The sequence below is a fragment of the Anolis carolinensis genome, chromosome 2 (genome assembly GCF_035594765.1).
Source record: "Anolis carolinensis isolate JA03-04 chromosome 2, rAnoCar3.1.pri, whole genome shotgun sequence".
NCBI lineage: Eukaryota > Metazoa > Chordata > Lepidosauria > Squamata > Dactyloidae > Anolis > Anolis carolinensis.
This window is the reverse complement of record NC_085842.1, coordinates 53994683-54014885: the sequence shown is the minus strand read 5'-3', so window position 1 is coordinate 54014885 and position 20203 is coordinate 53994683. Positions and strand designations below refer to the sequence as shown.

At 46.2% G+C, this 20203-nt stretch overlaps 1 protein-coding gene across 5 annotated transcripts in view; it reads left to right on the top strand.

Moving 5' to 3' along the window:
• sumf1 (sulfatase modifying factor 1) overlaps positions 1 to 20203 on the top strand; it is a 129680-nt gene that overhangs the window by 28802 nt on the left and 80675 nt on the right. For 4 of the 5 annotated variants that reach the window (XR_001730013.2, XM_003217812.4, XM_008105335.2 and 1 more), the window contains exons 2-3: positions 5120 to 5293; positions 19057 to 19131. Coding sequence is in view for 4 of the 5 variants with exons in the window: in XM_003217812.4 (XP_003217860.1) it covers positions 5120 to 5293; positions 19057 to 19131 (249 nt within the window). In the remaining variant the exon portion in view is untranslated. The remainder of the gene's footprint in view (positions 1 to 5119; positions 5294 to 19056; positions 19132 to 20203) is intronic. The other variant, XM_062969733.1, reaches the window with a different exon arrangement.

The following is a 20203-nucleotide window of genomic DNA, read 5'->3' as shown; positions in this document are numbered from 1 at the left end:
CGAGATCAAAGGCAGGGGATACCGGTTTCGCTTAGTGATATTGTTCAATGCTCTATAGTCCACCACCAAGCGTAGGTCCCCTGACTTCTTTTTCACGAACATCACTGGGGAAGCAGCTGGGGATTGAGAGGGTCTAATAAACCCCTTGCGGAGGTTTGTCTCTAAGAACTCCCTGAGAGCTTCTTGTTCTGGTTCAGTCAGGGAGTAGAGGTGTCCTCGCGGGATCGGGGCCCCCTCCACCAAGTCAATGGCACAGTCATAAGGTCTATGAGGGGGTAGTCTCTCGGCTTCCTTTTCATTGAATACATCCCAATATTCTGAGTACTTCTTGGGCAAGGTGATGATGGGTTCAGCGTCTGTGGCATGGCAGACCTTGGCTACAAGGCAATGGTTTTGGCAATATTTTGAAGCAAACTGCAGTTCTCTGTTGGACCAGGAGATGCTTGGGTCGTGGAGTGTCAGCCATGGAATTCCCAAAATCACAGGGAAGTGGGGTACCTCGGTAACAAAGAAGGAAATCTCTTCCATGTGCTCCCTTATCCACATTCTGGTGGGTTCCGACCACTGGCTTACTGGACCTGTCTTGAGGGGGCGGCCATCGATGGCTTGCACCACACGGGCGTTCTTGAAATCATGATATTGTAATCCCAGAGTCGGCATACTCTCTATCAATGAAATTGTTTGTGGCTCCTGAGTCTATCATGGCATGGACCATGACGGGTCCTTTTTTCACCGACCACAAGGTGACCACTAGGAGAAATAGGACCCCGGTTGGCGGCTCTTGAGTGGGGTTTTTGACCGGGTTGGCGAGCCTCTCTACGCCCGGTCGCTGGCTTCCCCCGCCGGCTGCGCGCCAGCCGCCTCAGATGTCTTCGTCTCCGTGGAGGACGCCGCCGCCAGATGGGCGGCGGGCTTCCCTTTGGCTGGACACTCTCTGGCAAAGTGGCCCCCGTTTCCGCAGTACCAACAGAGATTTAGGCGTTGGCGGCGGGCCTTCTCGGCGGCATCTAGTCTGGGACGCACGTTGCCCAACTGCATTGGCACCTCCTCGCTTCCTCTGGGGTATGGGGCCGGTGGCGGGGGTCTCCACACAGGACGCGGCTGGACGCCGGTGGGGGCGGGAGGTTTCGCTCCAGCCCTACCGCTCTGGCCTCGGATCCATTGCTTTCTGATGGCAAGCATGACTTCAGCTCGTAAACATTGATCAATGAGTGCTTCAAGAGAGTGTGGAGGATCCACCTTGGAGATTTCTTCCAGCATCTCAATGTTGAGACCCTCCCGAAATTGTCCTCTGAGGGCTATATCGTTCCAGCCGGTGTTATGGGCCAGCACTCGGAACTCGGCTATGTACTGGGACAAGGGTCTGTCTCCTTGGGAGAGGCGCCGGAGTTTGTGGCCGGCTGCCTCCAAATTGTCCTCGATCCCCCAAGTCGCCTTAAGGTGGTCCAAGAAGTGTTGCGCTGATCTTAGATGTGGGGAGGCTTGGTCGAACAGTGCCATCGCCCAGTTGGCCGCTGGCCCGTCTAGGAGACTGTAAATCCACGCCACCTTGATGTCTTCTTGGGGAAACTCGGCAGCACGGGCCTCTAGATAAGCCTGGCATTGGCGACGGAAAACATGAACCTTAGAAGCTTCTCCAGAAAACTTGGTTGGCAACGCCATGGCCGGGAGACGGATTCCGCGCTCCTTCAAACCCCTTATTTCCCCATCCTGCGCATTGAGCTTGTCACGGATGCGGTCCACTTCTTCCTTGTCGATGGTGTAGCTGAGTGGCTGGCCACCCGGCACGGTTCCGGTAGACATTCTGGCCTAGGTTAATTGGTGCTTAGGGTGGCGGAGTCAAACTGTCGCAACCCAGGCTGCAGAGCACCAATAACCATACACAGAGGCCAGAATCTATCTAATATCTTTATTGAAGGAATATATAAAGTTAATAAAAGCAAGTGTATGAAATAGTCCAGAATTAGTCCTTTCAGGAAAGGTCAAAATTAGTCCCAAGAAACAATGTCCAATATGAAATATTAAGGTCCAAAGTTGTAATCCAATAACCGAAACACTCACTTTGCCAAGCAAAGTGAGGGGAGATGACAAGGTCCTTTAGTCCATGAACTTGAGCAAGGCTAGAAGGTAACTTGATTCTTGGAACACAAAGCTTGATTCAAGGCAACAAGGAAACGAGGAGCAAGAACAAGATCCGTGGAAATTACTTGGCGAGGTCCGGGAAACAAGGCAAGATCCGGGGAGAAAAACAAGGCTGGGAACGAAGGCTTGGAACAGGAACAAAGGCTTGAGAGCAGGAGTAGCTGTCCACACACGCTGCTCCGGTAGCTGACGAATTGACTCCGCAAGATCCCTTCGGGAGCAAGGAACCTAAATAGGCCTCGTTTTCCCACCAGAGAACACTTCTCTGGGGAATCAGAAACGAAAGTCAATCTCTGTGTCCAGATGTATGACTCCCTAAAATTTCTCACGGAAGCAGGCTTAATCATCTGAATGCTTTGCTGCAATTCTCAAGCTCCTGCGATTAGCCTGCTGCACTCCTTTTTGCTGGAGATAATAATTACGGCGAGAAAAAGGGGGAGATTTTGACTCAGGGCTTGTTTGGCAGATTTCTGGAAGACAAACCTCCTGCAGGTGCAAGGGCTCCATTTCTGGCTGGGAAAGTTCCTTTTCTGGCTGAAATGGTGGGAAATCCAAGTTTTCCTCTTCATCTGTCACAACAGCACTAGGAACGGGACTACATGGCCCATGAGTCATCACATATTTTTCCATGAAAAAAAATCCATATATGTTTAATCTAAGTTTATCTATAGTTGTCTGGGCAGTCAGTTATGTTTTAAATATAGACATGGACTCCAAGGTATTATTTTAAGAAGGCAAACAGTGGAAACACTAATTACTCAAAGGAGTAGAGTAACAAGTGATCACACACATATGTTTGTTTAGCAAAATCTCTGACTTTTCAATCGGTCTCAAGTACTTAAGACAGAATGTATCCAAATACCATTGCTTATTAAAATAGAACTTTAAGCTTGCACTAAATCAGAGCTTTCTCAACCTGAAATAGAACCCATACGTAGTACAGAAAATGAGTGTAGTTTTTCATTGGCAAACTAAAGTTACACTGTTGATATATAAGATATCAGATATAGTTCTGTTTAGGTAGGCGTTCTTAAACATAGTTCTCTTTCAGTTGTAGTTATTTTTCTGATGGGCATAGAGAATTATATGTTATTCTCATTACCTTATTACAAATATTCCCAACCAATGTTCTCATAAAGCTTTGAATGTGTTTGAATATAACATTCCAACCAAATCAGATAACATTATTTAAAGCACTTGTGAACATTATCTGGTTCTGTTTTTTCTGGAAAACCCGCATCACTGCTGGAGTGACAGGAATGCAAGGGAAAGTAGGAGAAGAATAGAAGAACTATACACCACATGCCTAAGCATTTTTAAACTGAAGCTGAAAGGAAAAATGGCTGTCACTCAGTTTTACATTGAATAGACCGAAATAAGGAATATATGTACTTTTGACTGAGATAAACAACAGGGTTAGCAGGATGGATTCCTTAGCTGAAATTCACTGAAGACAGGTAATCTCAAAGGGATGATTAATGGAGAATAGGGGAAAATTTGGACCCTTCTAGACTGTACTATATCCCAGACTATCGGCTTTAAACTGGATTATATGAGTCTCCACTGCCAGATAATCTGGGATTAGATCTTGAAATATAGGGGCAGTGTGGAAGGGGCCTTTGTCAGCTGCAGAAATGATCCTGGTGTATATTCTTGCGTTATGTAGGGTCTTAAAGTAAAACTCTCATTGCGAGGAACTGCTTTTGATGGCAGTTAATTAGGATTCACAATTTGTCAATAAATCAGTCAATGCACTTCTGTCCTCTCCCCCACCCCCCTTTAAAAAAAAAGAAGAACAAGTGTAGGACTAAGATTATATTGGAATGCATAAGTGACCAACTACTTATTGCCTGTAAGGCTCATGTTTGCTTCATTATATTTTCCCAGACTTTTCCCTTTCCATCTGATAACATCACTGTTAGTCATCAGTGCTAAATAGCATGAGACACACCATAAGTCTATCACAGAAGAGGAGCAGATGTCAGTCAAACTGCCAGCCAACAAAATGCTTACCCTTCATTAACACATTTTGATTATTCTGGCTTGCTGTGTTTCTCAAGAAGATCTGGTTCATATTGTTGGCACATGACAAAAGGTCAGGATTGGGCTTATTAATCAGTGTGTGAATTGGGTATATAATGTGACCACTAGCACAAGTTGATCACATGTTGTAATGTGTGGAGTTCAGTCCTGTTGCTTGTAGAGCAGTGGTTCTCAACCTGCAACCCCTAGATGGTTTTAGCCTACAACAGAAATCCCAGCCAGTTTACCAAGTGTTAGGATTTCCGGGAATTGAAGGCCAAAAACATCTGGGGACCCCAGGTTGAGAACCCCTGATGTAGAGAATTTGGTTGTTTGCTGTATATACCTTGACTCATATATAACTGCCCTTCTCCTAGAAACTAATGTATCAGAGTCTTCTGCTATACCTTTTCTTAATGGTTTCCCCAGCATCCTTAGAGGCTGTTTTGAAATATACATTCCCGTCTGATCCTTGTTTACTCAATTCCTAATTGGTGATCCAGCCACTTTTGTTTTATTTGTAAAATGCCTTTGTAGGCTTCATTAGTCCAATCTAGGCTTCATTAGACCAATGGGTCTATTTTAATTGGAAAACACTGTTATTAAAATTAGAGTGTGTTCCAATTAAAGTGTACCCATTGAACTAATAAAGTCTACATATGTGTTGATTTATAAAATTCCCAGTGATGTAATGGGTCTGTTCTAATTAGAATTCATCACTAGTTACGACTAGTATTTAGTCCTTGTATGTGCTGTTATAGGCAATTAATTGTTTGGCTGAGATCTTTGTGTCTCATTTATTAAATGTGAACCATTTAACATGTCTTCATGGTGTAAAGATTCTGATCAAAGGCATTTTGAATTTTGAAAGCAGTAGCCATTCAGGTGGTTCAACTGCTATGTGTTCAGTGTGTAAAGACTATAGAAATCTGAATTGAAGTCCTTGGATTTGCAGATGGCCTCTATTCCAGCTGGAGTGTTTACAATGGGAACTGATGAGCCTGCTATACAACAAGATGGGGAATGGCCTGCAAGGAAAATCCACATCAACCATTTCTTTATGGATCTCTATGAAGTCAGCAATAGAGAATTTGAGAAGTTTGTGAATGCCACTGGGTATCTCACAGAGGTAAGAGGCTGAAATGATATACAAATGTAGACATTTCAAAGCAACTTTGAATGCAACCTAGCAAACCTTGAAATCAGATTATACTCTGGCGAAGCTATATTGCTACTGTGTTGGTGGAATAGTGCTAATATCCTATACTCCAAGGATGGAGAATGTGTGGCTCTCCAGATGATGTTGCTTTAAAGATCCCATGACCCCTCATCATTGACTACTGACTATTATTGATAAATGTTGCAATTTAGCAACCTCTGGAGAGCTAAATTCAAATTCAGAATAGAAACACTAGGTCAATTAAGAGGATACCCCATACTATTTGGGAGGAGCATGTCATGGGGCCAGATTATCCTTTTGGCTCTCACGTGACCCTGAGGACAAGCAACAAGGCCTACAAAAAGCCCAGCCCCTGCCCTGCTCTTTGGCTCAATAGACAATATTTTGCTGTATGGCTTTCTCTCGCTCTCATTGCCGCTCCATCTCATCTAGATCTTCAGTGATGGAGAAGCTGTATCAGCAAAGTGCCTTGCTTTTATCTCTATCATGGCAATGATGCATCTTGCATTCCAGCAACATAGTTTATCATATCCCGTAACCCCTCATTCGGAATAACTTGGGTAAAGGATTGCATCTCATTCTTCAAGGAGAAGAAATAAACACAACCTTTTAGAAGACGATTGAAAAATGAATATTTGAATTCCTTTCCTAAGCTACTTTAAATAACAAGGATACTTTCAAAATGTTTTCAGGGACTCCATTTTAGGGACTGTACTAGCAAAATCCAAAATCTATGGAAAGAAAAACAGACCTGCCACTGAAACAGATTCCTGAAAACACTGCCTGCTATTCTGTTTCTGTAGGAGGCCTATGGAGAATCATAGCTCTGTTCTGTCTCCTAGGATTTTATCAGATACTGCCCACACACCTTCAAAAGGCTTGAGGAAGCAAAGAAGAACTGAGGTTCTTGCTATCTGAAATGCTGTAGTAAATGCCAGAGACCTTGTATAACTGTTCTGATGTTTGCAGTCATATCCAGCTCAGTACTCACAAGATATGTAGGAATACAGCTTCAGGCATCTCCATCCACCCTGGACATGTGGGGTGGGGAAGATCAAAGTTGTAGTCTAACATGTTCAGAAAACATCATACTTGTAAAGACTGATGCATCAAATACATGGAATGTTACAGAAAGGATTTTAGGGTAAACACTGCCGTACTGTAAAAATGTGTTTTTGGGGATGTTAATAGCCTACATTGTTCATGGAAAAGCTACCCTGGCATGCACTGGGAATTTTGAATTATCATATATACAAATTACTGCTACAGATAAACTGCTTACAGCATCATAAGAATTTTTGCAATTGAGGAAATATGCAAATAAAATTCATTTCCTAGGATTAAGCTAATTTATTTGAACTCAGCCTAATTTAATTGCATGAAACTTGATTACTGCCACTGACTTTGGCTGCTAAGGAATATCCTTAGTGCGATTTTCATGACACAACAGTAATCCGTTTTTAGATCTCATACACTCTATTAATGGTAATATACTGGAGCATTGATTATTATATGTACTTTTAAGTATAAAAGATGGGGTTCTTTTTGAGTGAAACTGAGCAACAGAAAATGGATATCAGTGATAAATCTAAGTGGTTTGTATGAAATCTAAGATCAGTGTGCTGTTGTTTCTTGAAAAAAGTGCCAAAGAAATTTCTTAGGTTTCAACACAACAGCCCATGCCAATGATGGTGACTAAGCTTAATACATTTGAACAAACTAGTTATAAACTGTAGTCCTGTGCCTTGAGTTCTGTGAGATGTATTTTTAAATAAACATGTACAGGATTATGCTGTAAGCAGTTTATCTGCAGCAGTGGTATGTATGTGTAACATTGCTGATGAAAGAATTCATAATTCCCAAATTGCTTAACATTATGCACGGTAGCTTTCATATCATAAAACACATTAATGCAATGCGGAGAAGGGAGACATTTCTAAGATGTTGTCATGCCCAGGGCAACAGAGCACTAAGAACCGACACATGGAGGCCAAAAACTATCTAATATCTTTATTAAGGAAATATGTAAGAATAATAAAAACAAGTAGGAAATATAGTCCAATAAAAGACCTTTCAGGGAAGGTCAGAAATAGTCCAAAATTATATTGTCCAATATTTTTTATTAGAGTCCAAAGTTGTAAATCCAAACCGAAACACACTCTATTTGCAAGCAATAGAGTGGGGAAACGTCCAAAATCTCTCCAAAGTTCAGAGTAAGTCCACAGCAAGAACTGGAAACAAGGCTTGATACTAGAAACAAGGTCCAAGACTGGAAGCAAGGCAAGATAATTCTTGAATACTTGGCTAGGCAAGGCAAGGCAAGGCAAAGGTACTGGAGTTGCGGACTTTGCGAAGTCCACACTTGGCTGGAAACACGAAATCATTCCTGAAGGTGATCTGTTGACTCCGCACGGAATCCTTCGTGTCGGGTACTTTTAACTCAGTCTCATTTCTCTGCAAAACAGGTGTCCTGAGCTTCCTTTCCCAAGGGAAAGGAGAGCGAAACACATCTCCCTCCAGATTCATTCCTCCAGGGGAACATGGCTAATTAACGTCTTGTTTAGCTGCTAATCTCAAGCTTCTCCGAAACTGCTCTTTCTCACCCCGGCCCGCCGCATAGAACTGTTTCCTAGGAAAAGGAGGGGAGGCAGTGGGACAGGCCTGTTCAAGGTCTTCCTTAATGGGTTCTCGGGTAGAATCATCAACAACAGGCATCTGGAAAGATTCCGGCTCTTGCTGAGCCGGCAAAAATCCCCTGTTTTCATCCTCTTCAGCCACGATGGCGCTGGGATCAGAACTCCATGGCCCATGAGACATCACACTATCCCTCCTCCCAAGGCCCCCCTCATTCAGGGCCCCCCCTCGAGATCCACGGGGACGCGGCTTGGAAGGGTAAGTCCGGTGAAAGCGACGGACTAAGTCAGGGGCATGCACTGTGGAAGCATCTTCCCAGGAGCGTTCTTCAGGTCCGTAGCCCACCCAATCAATCAAATATTGGAGGCGGTGGCGATGTAGGCGAGAATACAAAATGTCCTGGACCTCGAATTCCTCTTCTCCGTCTATCAATGCCGGGGCCGGGGGTGGACGGCTCGCGTCCGGACGAACACCATCCGCCGGAAGGAGGAGGGAACGATGGAACACCGGATGGATGTGCATGGAACGTGGAAGTTGGAGTTTGAAAGTCACGGGGTTAAGTTGAGCCACCACTGGGTAAGGACCAATGAATCGGGCATCTAACTTCCGGCAGGGGCGTTGGGAGGGCAAATAGCAAGTGGACAACCACACCCGGTCTCTTACCTTGATCTCGGGGCCAAGCTGGCGATGGCTGTCAGCATGACGTTTGTAGTCCTCCTTGGCTTGATCAAGTTGCTGGTGCAACAGATCTTGCACCGCTGTGAGTTCCTGAAGCCAATTCTCCGCTGCAGGAACTTCCGAAGTCTCCACGACAGAAGGGAAGAAACGGGGGTGAAAACCGTAGTTTGCAAAGAACGGGGCTTCCTTGGTTGAGTTTTGAACACCATTGTTGAAGGCAAACTCCAAGAGAGGTAACAGGGCCGCCCAATTATCCTGTTGGTAGTTGACATAACAACGGAGATATTGTTCCAGAGTGGCATTGGTGCGCTCAGTCTTCCCATCCGTTTGAGGGTGGTGGGATGAGGATAGACGAGAGCCAATGCCCAATAGTTTTTGAAGGGCTGTCCAAAAGCGAAAGGTGAATTGAGTTCCCCGGTCTGTGACCAAACTCTTGGGCAAGCCATGTAATCGGAATACATGTTGAAGGAATAGATCTGCGGTTTCCTTGGCTGTAGGAAGCCCCTCACAGGGGACAAAAAGGGCCATTTTGGTGAACAGGTCCACCACCACTAGAATCGTGGTAAATCCAAGAGACGGCGGCAGGTCTGTGATAAAGTCTGCGGAGATTATCTCCCACGGGCGGGATGGTGTGGGGAGGGGATGCAAAAGTCCTGCCGGCTTTTCCCTTCGTGTCTTGGAACGTTGACATGTTGGACAGGTGGCGACATAGTTCTCTACATCTTTACGGATCCTGGGCCACCAGAAATCTCGTAAGATCAAATGTATAGTTTTAAACAGTCCGAAATGCCCAGCAGGCTTGCTGTCATGACACAACTTGAGGGCTTTTTCTCTCTCAGGGCCCGGAGGAATATAAACATGGTTCCTGTAGCACAATAGACCGTTTTTTAATGAAAATGGGAATCGTAGTCCCTGTCGAATCTGTTCTCTGTCTGCTGACTGGCCCTGATTTCCTGGGTAAAAGGAGAGTCTGTGGTTGTGGAACCGGGAGTAGGTGAAGCTGGCTTAACTGGAGTAGATTTGATATTCCCCACCGTGAGTGTGGCAAAGTTTCCCGGTTGTAGCAAATGGGTCTCTGAGATATCTTTACGCCCTGCTGCATCCTCCGGCTTCCGTGATAGGGCGTCTGCTTGTTTGGTCTGAGCAGGAGTCACATAGTGGATCCGGAAATTAAAACACTCAAAGAACAAAGCCCAGCGCTGTTGCCTTTGGTTTAACTTCCGTGCAGTCCTTAAGTGCTCCAGATTTCGGTGGTCGGTATGAACTTCTATAGGGAAGTTAGCTCCTTCTAGCCAATGCCTCCAAGTTTCAAAGGCTGCCTTTATGGCTAAGAGTTCCTTTTCCCAGATGGTATAATTTCTCTCCGGAGCTGTTAGTTGACGGGAATAATAAGCACATGGATGGAGATGATCTCCCACTGGTTGCATTAGTACAGCTCCCACCGCCACATCCAAGGCATCCGCCTGAACTACAAAAGGGGTCTTGGGGTGAGGATGTTGCAGGATTGGCTGGGTCGTGAATAACTGTTTCAGTTTTTGAAATCCTTTCTCGGCTTGCTCAGTCCAGCGGAAAGGTTGCTTTCCCCGGATGCAGCTGGTGATTGGGTCAGTCCAGCAGGCAAAGTCTGGAATGAATTTGCGATAGTAGTTCGCAAACCCCAAAAAGCGTTGCACTTCCTTTTTGTTGGTTGGCGCCCGCCATTCTAGTATGGCCGATACTTTTGCTGGGTCCATGGAAAGCCCCAGGAAGTCTACTTCTTGCAAATCAAAAGCGCACTTTTCCAGCTTAACATATAGTCCATGGTCCCGCAATCGTTGTAGCACCTGTCTGACGTGCTGGTCATGTTCTGTTTGTGATTTCGAGAACACCAAAAAATCGTCCAAGTATATAACCAAGAACCGGTCTAGATAATCCTGGAAGATATCGTTGACAAAATGTTGAAATGTGGTGGGGGCGTTGGACAAACCGAAATTCATAACTAAGGACTCGAATAATCCGAATTTGGTCTGGAAAGCGGTTTTCCATTCGTCCCCTTCCCTCACGCGAATCAAATTGTATGCCCCACGAAGATCCAGCTTAGTGAAAACTTTTGCTCCTCGGAGTCGGTCTAGCAAGTCCGAAATCAATGGCAATGGGTAACGATTCCGCTTCGTGATGTTGTTCAGAGCCCGATAGTCCACACAGAGGCGTAGGTCCCCGGACTTCTTTTTCACAAACAGCACAGGTGAAGCAGCCGGGGATTGAGAGGGTCTGATGAACCCCTTGCGGAGGTTTGTCTCTAAGAACTCCCTGAGAGCTTCTTGCTCTGGTTCAGTCAGGGAGTAGAGGTGTTGTCACGACCCAGGCTGCAGAGCACCAATAACCATACACAGAGGCCAGAATCTAACTAATATCTTTATTGAAGGAATATATAAAGTTAATAAGAACAAGTGTAGAAAATAGTCCAGAAATAGACCTTTCAGGAAAGGTCAGAAATAGTCCAAAAAAGCAATGTCCAATAGGAAATATTAAGGTCCAAAGTTGTAATCCAATAACCGAAACACTCACTTTGCCAAGCAAAGTGAGGGGAGATGACAAGGTCCTTTAGTCCATAAAACTTGAGCGTGGCTAGGAAATAACTTGATACTTGAAACAAGGCTTGAACGTGGAACAAGGTAACTAGGAACAAGAACAAGGTCCGTGGAATAACTTGGTAAAATCCGTGAAACAAGGCAAGGATTGATCCTGGGAAACAAGGCAAGGTCCGCAGATAAACAAAGGCTGGGAAGCAAGGCGAAGGCTGGATAGCAAGGCAAGGCTTGGGCAGGAGCGAGGCTTGAATCGGAGCGCGCTGTCCAGACACAACTCGCTCCGTAGGCTGACGAATTGACTCCGCGAAGTTACTACGCGGGCAAAACACCTATATAGAGTCTAACTTTCTCACCGAAGCCGTTCTCTGGGAAACAGAAACGAAAGCTAAACTCCGAGACCAGATGTTAAACTCCTTAAAGATTCTCACGAGAAACAGTCTTAATTGGCAACATTCTTAGCTGCTATCCTCGCACTCCTGCGCGAAGCTGATTCCAAACTTCTCTGTTGTTTACAAAACTCCCGGCGCAAGAACACGGGAGAAGTAGGCTCTGGGGTTGTTTGACATACTTCTGGGACACAACTTTCTTGCAGGTGCAAGGTTCCCAGATCTGCCTGGGGAAGATCTGGCTGAGAGGAATCCAGTTCAGACTGGGAAGGTAAAAAACCCAAGTTTTCATCTTCAACAGGGATTACAATGTCCTGAGCAGGACTACAAGGCCCATGGGTCATCACACTATCCCCCTCCTCAAGGCCCCTCCCAAACTGGGGCCCTCTCCCCGAGGCGCGAGGTCGCGGCTTGGCGGGATAGGTCTGATGAAAGCGGCGGGTTAGATCAGGAGCATGGACTGTGGAGGCGTCTTCCCAAGAGCGTTCCTCAGGGCCAAAACCCACCCAGTCAATGAGATATTGTAGGCGGCGGCGATGAAAGCGAGAATCCAAAATGTCCTCAACCTCAAACTCCTCCTCCCCATTCATCAACACAGGAGGGGGGGCCGGTTGGTCTGAATCAGGACGCACACCATCCGCCGGAAGGAGCAGGGAACGGTGAAACACTGGGTGAATGCGCATTGAACGCGGAAGTTGGAGTTTGAAAGTCACGGGGTTTAATTGCGCCACCACTGGATAGGGGCCAATGAAACGGGCATCTAACTTCCGGCAAGGGCGGTGGGAGGGCAGAAAGCGAGTGGACAGGAAAACCCGATCTCCTACCTTGATTTCGGGGCCCGGCTGGCGATGTTTGTCAGCGTGGCGTTTATAGTCCTCCTTGGCTTGGTCCAGTTGCTGGAGCAAAAGTTGTTGCACCGCTGTGAGTTCCTGCAGCCAATCCTCTGCTGCGGGAACTTCTGAAGTTTCAATGACAGGGGGGAAGAAACGTGGATGGAAGCCGTAGTTTGCAAAGAACGGCGTTTCTTTTGTAGAAGCTTGAACTCCATTGTTGTAGGCAAACTCAGACAGTGGTAACAGAGAAGCCCAATTGTCCTGTTGATAGTTTACATAACAGCGAAGATATTGCTCCAAAGTGGCATTGGTGCGCTCCGTTTGCCCATCTGTTTGGGGATGATGAGCTGAAGATAAGCGAGAGTCTATGCCCAATAGTTTTTGTAGTGCCTTCCAAAAACGAGAGGTGAATTGAGATCCACGGTCTGTGACTAAACTCTTGGGCAATCCATGTAGTCTGAAAACATGTTGAAGGAATAGATCTGCAGTCTCTTTGGCCGTGGGAAGACCTTCACAGGGAATGAAATGGGCTAACTTGGTGAAAAGGTCCACCACCACTAGGATCGTGGTGAAACCACAGGAAGGTGGTAAGTCAGTGATAAAATCCGCAGAAATTATTTCCCATGGCCGAGATGGGGTAGGAAGGGGATGCAGAAGCCCTGAGGGCTTCTCCCTTCTTATCTTGGAGCGCTGGCATACTGGGCAGGTGTTGACATATTTTTCCACATCCTTGCGGATCTTGGGCCACCAAAAATCCCTTAGGATCAGATGCATGGTTTTAAATAGTCCGAAATGCCCAGCTGGTTTGCAGTCATGACACAGACGAAGCGCTTTCTCCCTGCCCGGTCCGGGTGGGATATAAACATGATTTCTATAGCATAGCAGTCCATCTTTAAGCGAAAAGGGAAAATGCAGACCTTGGCGAAGTTGGTCCTGCGCCCAGGCATCTGCTTGCTGACTAGCCCGGATTTCTTGAGCACAGATGGGTCCTGGAGTAGGGGAAGTTGAACCAATGGGAATGGATTTGGTGTTCCCCACCGTGAGCGTGGCAAAGTTCTCGGGTTGTAGCAGTTGGGATTCAAAGGTCTCCTTGCGTCCTGCAGCGTACTCCGGTTTACGTGACAGGGCGTCTGCTTGCTTGGTTTGGGCTGGAGTCACATAATGGATCTGGAAGTTGAAACGTTCGAAGAATAAAGCCCAACGTTGCTGCCTCTGATTTAGTTTGCGGGCAGTTCTTAGATGTTCTAGATTACGATGATCAGTGTGGACTTCAATGGGAAATTTGGCCCCTTCTAGCCAATGTCTCCAAGTTTCAAAGGCTGCCTTTATAGCCAGTAGTTCCTTTTCCCAAATGGTGTAATTCCTCTCTGGTGTGGTTAGTTGACGAGAATAAAAGGCACAGGGGTGGAGGTGATCTCCCTCCGGTTGTAAGAGTACAGCCCCAATTGCCACATCAGAGGCGTCCGCTTGCACCACAAAGGGGGTTCCAGGATTTGGGTGTTGTAGAATTGGCTGGGAGGTGAATAGTTTCTTTAGTTGCTGGAACCCTTTCTCTGCTTGATCAGTCCAGCGGAAAGGCTGCTTTCCACGGATGCAGCCAGTGATGGGGTCGGACCAGCGGGCAAAATCTGGAATGAACTTGCGGTAATAGTTCGCGAACCCCAAGAAACGCTGCACCTCTTTCTTGTTAGTTGGCGCCCGCCATTCCAACACTGCTGAGACCTTGGCTGGATCCATGGAAAGCCCTAGAGGCGAGATGCGGTAACCAAGGAAATCTACCTCTTGTAGATCAAAGGCGCATTTTTCCAGCTTGGCATAAAGTCCATGATCCCGCAATCGTTGTAACACCATTTTGACGTGGTTCTCATGTTCTGATTGTGATCTGGAAAACACCAAAAAATCGTCCAGGTAGATTATCAAGAACCTGTCTAGATAGTCCTGAAAAATGTCATTGACAAAATGCTGGAACGTTGCGGGGGCTCCGCATAAACCGAAATTCATAACTCGGGACTCAAATAATCCGAATTTGGTCTGGAAGGCGGTCTTCCACTCGTCCCCTTCCCTGATGCGAACTAAGTTGTAAGCCCCCCGAAGATCCAGCTTGGTGTAAACCTTAGCTCCTCGAAGCCGATCCAGTAGATCCGAGATTAAGGGCAGGGGATAGCTGTTCCGCTTGGTGATATTGTTCAATGCTCTGTAGTCCACCACCAAGCGTAGTTCCCCTGACTTTTTCTTCACAAACATCACTGGGGAGGCGGCTGGGGATTGAGAGGGTCTGATGAATCCCTTGCGAAGGTTTGTCTCTAGGAATTCCCTGAGAGCTTCTTGCTCTGGTTCAGTCAGGGAGTAGAGATGCCCTCGCGGGATCGGGGCCCCCTCCACCAAGTCAATGGCACAGTCATAAGGTCTATGTGGGGGTAATTTTTCGGCTTCTTTCTCATTGAATACATCCCAATACTCGGAGTACTTCTTTGGCAAGGTGATGATGGGTTCGGTGTCTGTGGCATGGCATACCTTGGCTACGAGGCAATGGTTTTGGCAGTACGGTGAAGCAAACTGCAGTTCTCTGTTGGACCAGGAGATGTTAGGGTCGTGGAGAGTCAGCCATGGAATTCCCAAAATCACAGGGAAATGGGGGACCTCGGTAACAAAGAAGGAGATCTCTTCCATGTGTTCCCTTATCCACATCCTGGTGGGTTCCGACCACTGACTTACGGGGCCCGTCTTGAGGGGGCGGCCGTCTATGGCTTGCACCACACGGGCATTCTTGAAATCATGATATTGTAATCCCAGAGAGTCGGCATACTCTCTATCGATGAAATTGTTGGTAGCTCCAGAGTCTATCATGGCGTGGATCATGACGGGTCCCCTTTTTGCTGACCATAAAGTGACCACGAGAAGGAACAGGACCCCGGTTGGCGGCTCTTGGATGGATTTTTTGACCGGGTTGGCGAGCCTCTCTACACCCGGTCGTTGGCTTCCCCCGCCGGCTGTGTACCAGTCGGCTCAGACGCCTTCGTCTCCGTGGAGGACGCCGCCGCAAGACGGGCGGCCGGCTTCCCTTTGGCTGGGCACTCTCTGGCGAAGTGGCCCCCGTTCCCGCAGTACCAGCAGAGGTTTAAGCGTTGACGACGGGCCTTCTCGGCGGCATCTAGTCTGGGACGCACATTGCCCAACTGCATCGGCACCTCCTCGCCTCCTCTGGGGTATGGGGTTGGTGGTGGGGGTCTCCATACTGGTCGTGGCTGAACGCTGGCGGGAGCGGAGGGATTTGCCCCGGCTCTACTGCCCTGGCCTCGAACCCACTGTTTCCTGTTGGCAATCATGACTTCAGCCCGTAAACATTGATCAATGAGTGCCTCGAGGGTCTGGGGAGGGTCCACCTTGGAGATTTCTTCCAGCATTTCAATGTTGAGACCCTCCCGGAATTGTCCTCTGAGGGCTACATCGTTCCAGCCGGTATTGTGGGCCAGCACTCGGAACTCGGCTATATACTGAGACATAGGTCTGTCTCCTTGGAAAAGGCGACGGAGTTTGTGACCGGCTGCCTCCAAATTGTCCTCGATTCCCCAAGTCTCCTTGAGGTGGTCCAAGAAGTGTTGCGCTGATCTTAGGTGTGGAGAGGCTTGGTCGAACAGTGCCGTCGCCCAATTGGCCGCTGGCCCGTCTAGAAGACTGTAAACCCACGCCACTTTGATGTCTTCTTGGGGAAACTCGGCATCTCGGGCCTCTAGATAAGCTTGACATTGGCGACGGAAAACATGAACCTTAGAAGCTTCTCCAGTAAACTTGGTGGGCAACGCCATGGCCGGGAGGCGGACTCCGCGCTCCCGCAAGCCCTTTATTTCTCCATCCTGGGCGTTGAGTCTGTCGCGGATGCGATCCACCTCTTCCTTGTCGATGGTGTAGGTAATCGGCTGGCCGCTCGGCCCAGGTACGTCTCCGGTGGACATTCTGGCCGAGGTTAATTGGTGCTTAGGTCGGCGGAGTCAAACTGTCACGACCCAGGCTGCAGAGCACCAATAACCATACACAGAGGCCAGAATCTAACTAATATCTTTATTGAAGGAATATATAAAGTTAATAAGAACAAGTGTAGAAAATAGTCCAGAAATAGACCTTTCAGGAAAGGTCAGAAATAGTCCAAAAAAGCAATGTCCAATAGGAAATATTAAGGTCCAAAGTTGTAATCCAATAACCGAAACACTCACTTTGCCAAGCAAAGTGAGGGGAGATGACAAGGTCCTTTAGTCCATAAAACTTGAGCGTGGCTAGGAAATAACTTGATACTTGAAACAAGGCTTGAACGTGGAACAAGGTAACTAGGAACAAGAACAAGGTCCGTGGAATAACTTGGTAAGATCCGTGAAACAAGGCAAGGATTGATCCTGGGAAACAAGGCAAGGTCCGCAGATAAACAAAGGCTGGGAAGCAAGGCGAAGGCTGGATAGCAAGGCAAGGCTTGGGCAGGAGCGAGGCTTGAATCGGAGCGCGCTGTCCAGACACAACTCGCTCCGTAGGCTGACGAATTGACTCCGCGAAGTTACTACGCGGGCAAAACACCTATATAGAGTCTAACTTTCTCACCGAAGCCGTTCTCTGGGAAACAGAAACGAAAGCTAAACTCCGAGACCAGATGTTAAACTCCTTAAAGATTCTCACGAGAAACAGTCTTAATTGGCAACATTCTTAGCTGCTATCCTCGCACTCCTGCGCGAAGCTGATTCCAAACTTCTCTGTTGTTTACAAAACTCCCGGCGCAAGAACACGGGAGAAGTAGGCTCTGGGGTTGTTTGACATACTTCTGGGACACAACTTTCTTGCAGGTGCAAGGTTCCCAGATCTGCCTGGGGAAGATCTGGCTGAGAGGAATCCAGTTCAGACTGGGAAGGTAAAAAACCCAAGTTTTCATCTTCAACAGGGATTACAATGTCCTGAGCAGGACTACAAGGCCCATGGGTCATCACAGGTGTCCTCGAGGAATTGGGGCCCCCTCAATCAGGTCGATGGTGCAATCATAGGGTCTTTGCGGGGGTAGTTTTTCGGCTTCCTTCTCGTTGAATATATCCCAGAAGTCCGAATATTTCTTAGGCAAGGTAATGATGGGCTCTGTATCCGTGGCATGGCAGACCTTGGCTACTAGGCAGTGATTTTGCCAAGAAATATTTGGGTCATGGAGTGTTAGCCAGGGAATTCCCAAAATCACGGGGAAATGAGGAACCTCAGTAACGAAAAAGGAGATCTCTTCCATATGCTCCCTTATCCACATCCGAGTGGGCTCGGTCCATTGGCTTACTGGCCCTGTCTTCAGCGGCCGGCCATCGATGGCCTGCACCACCTGTGCATTTTTAAAGTCATGGTATTGCAACCCCAACGAATTAGCATAGTCTCTGTCAATGAAGTTGTTGGTTGAAGTTGAATTTCCCAGGGGAACATGGCTAATTAACGTCTTGTTTAGCTGCTAATCTCAAGCTTCTCCGAAACTGCTCTTTCTCACCCCGGCCCGCCGTATAGAACTGTTTCCTAGGAAAAGGAGGGGAGGCAGTGGGACAGGCCTGGTCAAGGTCTTTCTTAATGGGCTCTCGGGTAGAATCATCAACAACAGGCATCTGGAAAGATTCCGGCTCTTGCTGAGCCGGCAAAAATCCCCTATTTTCATCCTCATCAGCCACGATGGCGCTGGGATCAGAACTCCATGGCCCATGAGACATCACAGATGTTTAGCTAAAATGAAGGAGTGGGGCAACAGAACACAATCACTCCTAACAGGCCCGTAGCCAGGATTTTGCTTCGTGGGTGCTGGGATTTTGCTTCGGGGGTGGGGGGTGGGGGTTGAATCTGGGTGGGGGAGGATCTACCCTAGCAAACCTTTTGTATCGTTATCCCAATACTCCCATGCATATGGGATATATTGAGCATGGTGATCAGATCATGATATAAATAAACATAACAGATTAAATAATAAATAGACCACTCTGAGAATTTTTTTTGGGGGGGGGCAGACCTGAAGCCCCCCCACCCCCACCCCGGCTACATGCCAGACTCCTAAGGTGAGAACTCCAAATTCCTTCAAAGCATTATTTATTTATTTATTTATTTATTAGTGGTAAAGCAGTTTTAGAGAATAAATTACAGCTGTTTTCTAGCAGTCTGAAAGATACCACCTTCACTTTTTCTTGCTTCTTCTTCCTTGCAGCTTTCTCCTCCTTCTTCCACCTCTTACATCATATTCATCATCTGATATAGGGCATTTAGAATGATATTTTCATTTGGCAAAAGAGGAATTGTTGACAGAGGGTTTGATAACTGCTATCTTTTCTTCCAGTAGGGGCCTGGATTTCATCTCCATGACAATTTTAGGAGTGATTATATCCTTGAGCAAAGTGATCTTTTCATCCTCTCTGAACATGCTATGCATTGCATTGTTTCCTTTAACAAGAAAGCGTGAATTGCATTCAGGAGGGATTAAGTAAAGCCCAATATACACTTAATTGTCAAATTTGATGCATTCTTCTTCTGGCATTTGGGAAATAAACATGCTTGAACAGCAAAGTGGCAAATTTAATCAATGAAGAATGATTTCACCACCCCCTTTTCTTTCCCTTTCGCAGGCAGAAAGATTTGGAGATTCTTTTGTATTTGAAGGCATGTTGAGCGAACAAGTGAAGAGCGAAATCCATCAGGCTGTGAGTCATGTGTTTTTCAGCTACTGTACTTTGGTCTAATAATTCAAGATCATGAGCATTTTATAAAAGCAGCAATAATATGATTTGTTTTAATGCCATAATCAAAGGATGTAGAGACCTGCAATGCTGTGTTTGTTTTTTGCACAGGAAACATTATAATCAACTTTGAGGACAGCTTTAGTGCTATAAAATACTGTGTTATAGTTATCCTTTAGTTCTCTGGAAGGGAAGAAAGCACACAAGTGAGAAATAAATATATTAGAAGTCAATAGGAAAAGCTACTTCTGCATTTTCTGTCCTTTTTAGGAAATAATTTGATGGACCATACTCATTATAGAATATAACGAACTATATGCTTGCTTCTAAGCACAAAGCGGTGTCATCTTTGCCTGTACAAACAGGTATACCATGAGTTAAACATGAGTCAATAATGTGATGAGAAAGAAATAAAGCCAATACAATTTTAGGCCGAATTAATAAGATTATAGTGTCCAGACAAAAGGAAGTAATGATACTATCAGATTCTGTTCTACTTTTAATTAGGTCTCATCTGGAATATTTTGTCAATTCCTAGACACTACAGTTGAAGAATAATATCAGTGAGGTAGAATATATCCAGAAATAGGTAATGTGGATGGTAAAAGGTCTGAAAACAAAACTGTATAATGAAAAACATACCAATCTGGGTATGTTTAACTTGGAAAAGAGAACATTGGGAGGTGACGTGATAGCCATCTTAAATATCTGAAAGAATATGATATGGAAAGTGAAGCAAGTTTTTTTTCTGTTGATTGAAAGACAAAAACACAAACCTATGGATTTAAATTACAAGAAAGAGTCTACCAGGTCATAGTAAATGTAGCAACTGTCTGAAGTTTAAGATGTTTCTCAAGTTTGAACAACCCTTTATTGACTTGCCAGATTCAATTCAAAAAGACGTTGCCAAGTAGCAGCTCTAGAAGGTATTAGTTGCTTCTCATATACAGTATTACTTTTCAAGCTTTGCCTTTCTTGGTAAACTGCTCTTACTTTAATAACACTTGGAAGAGTCTAGCATATTGTTCTCACTGTC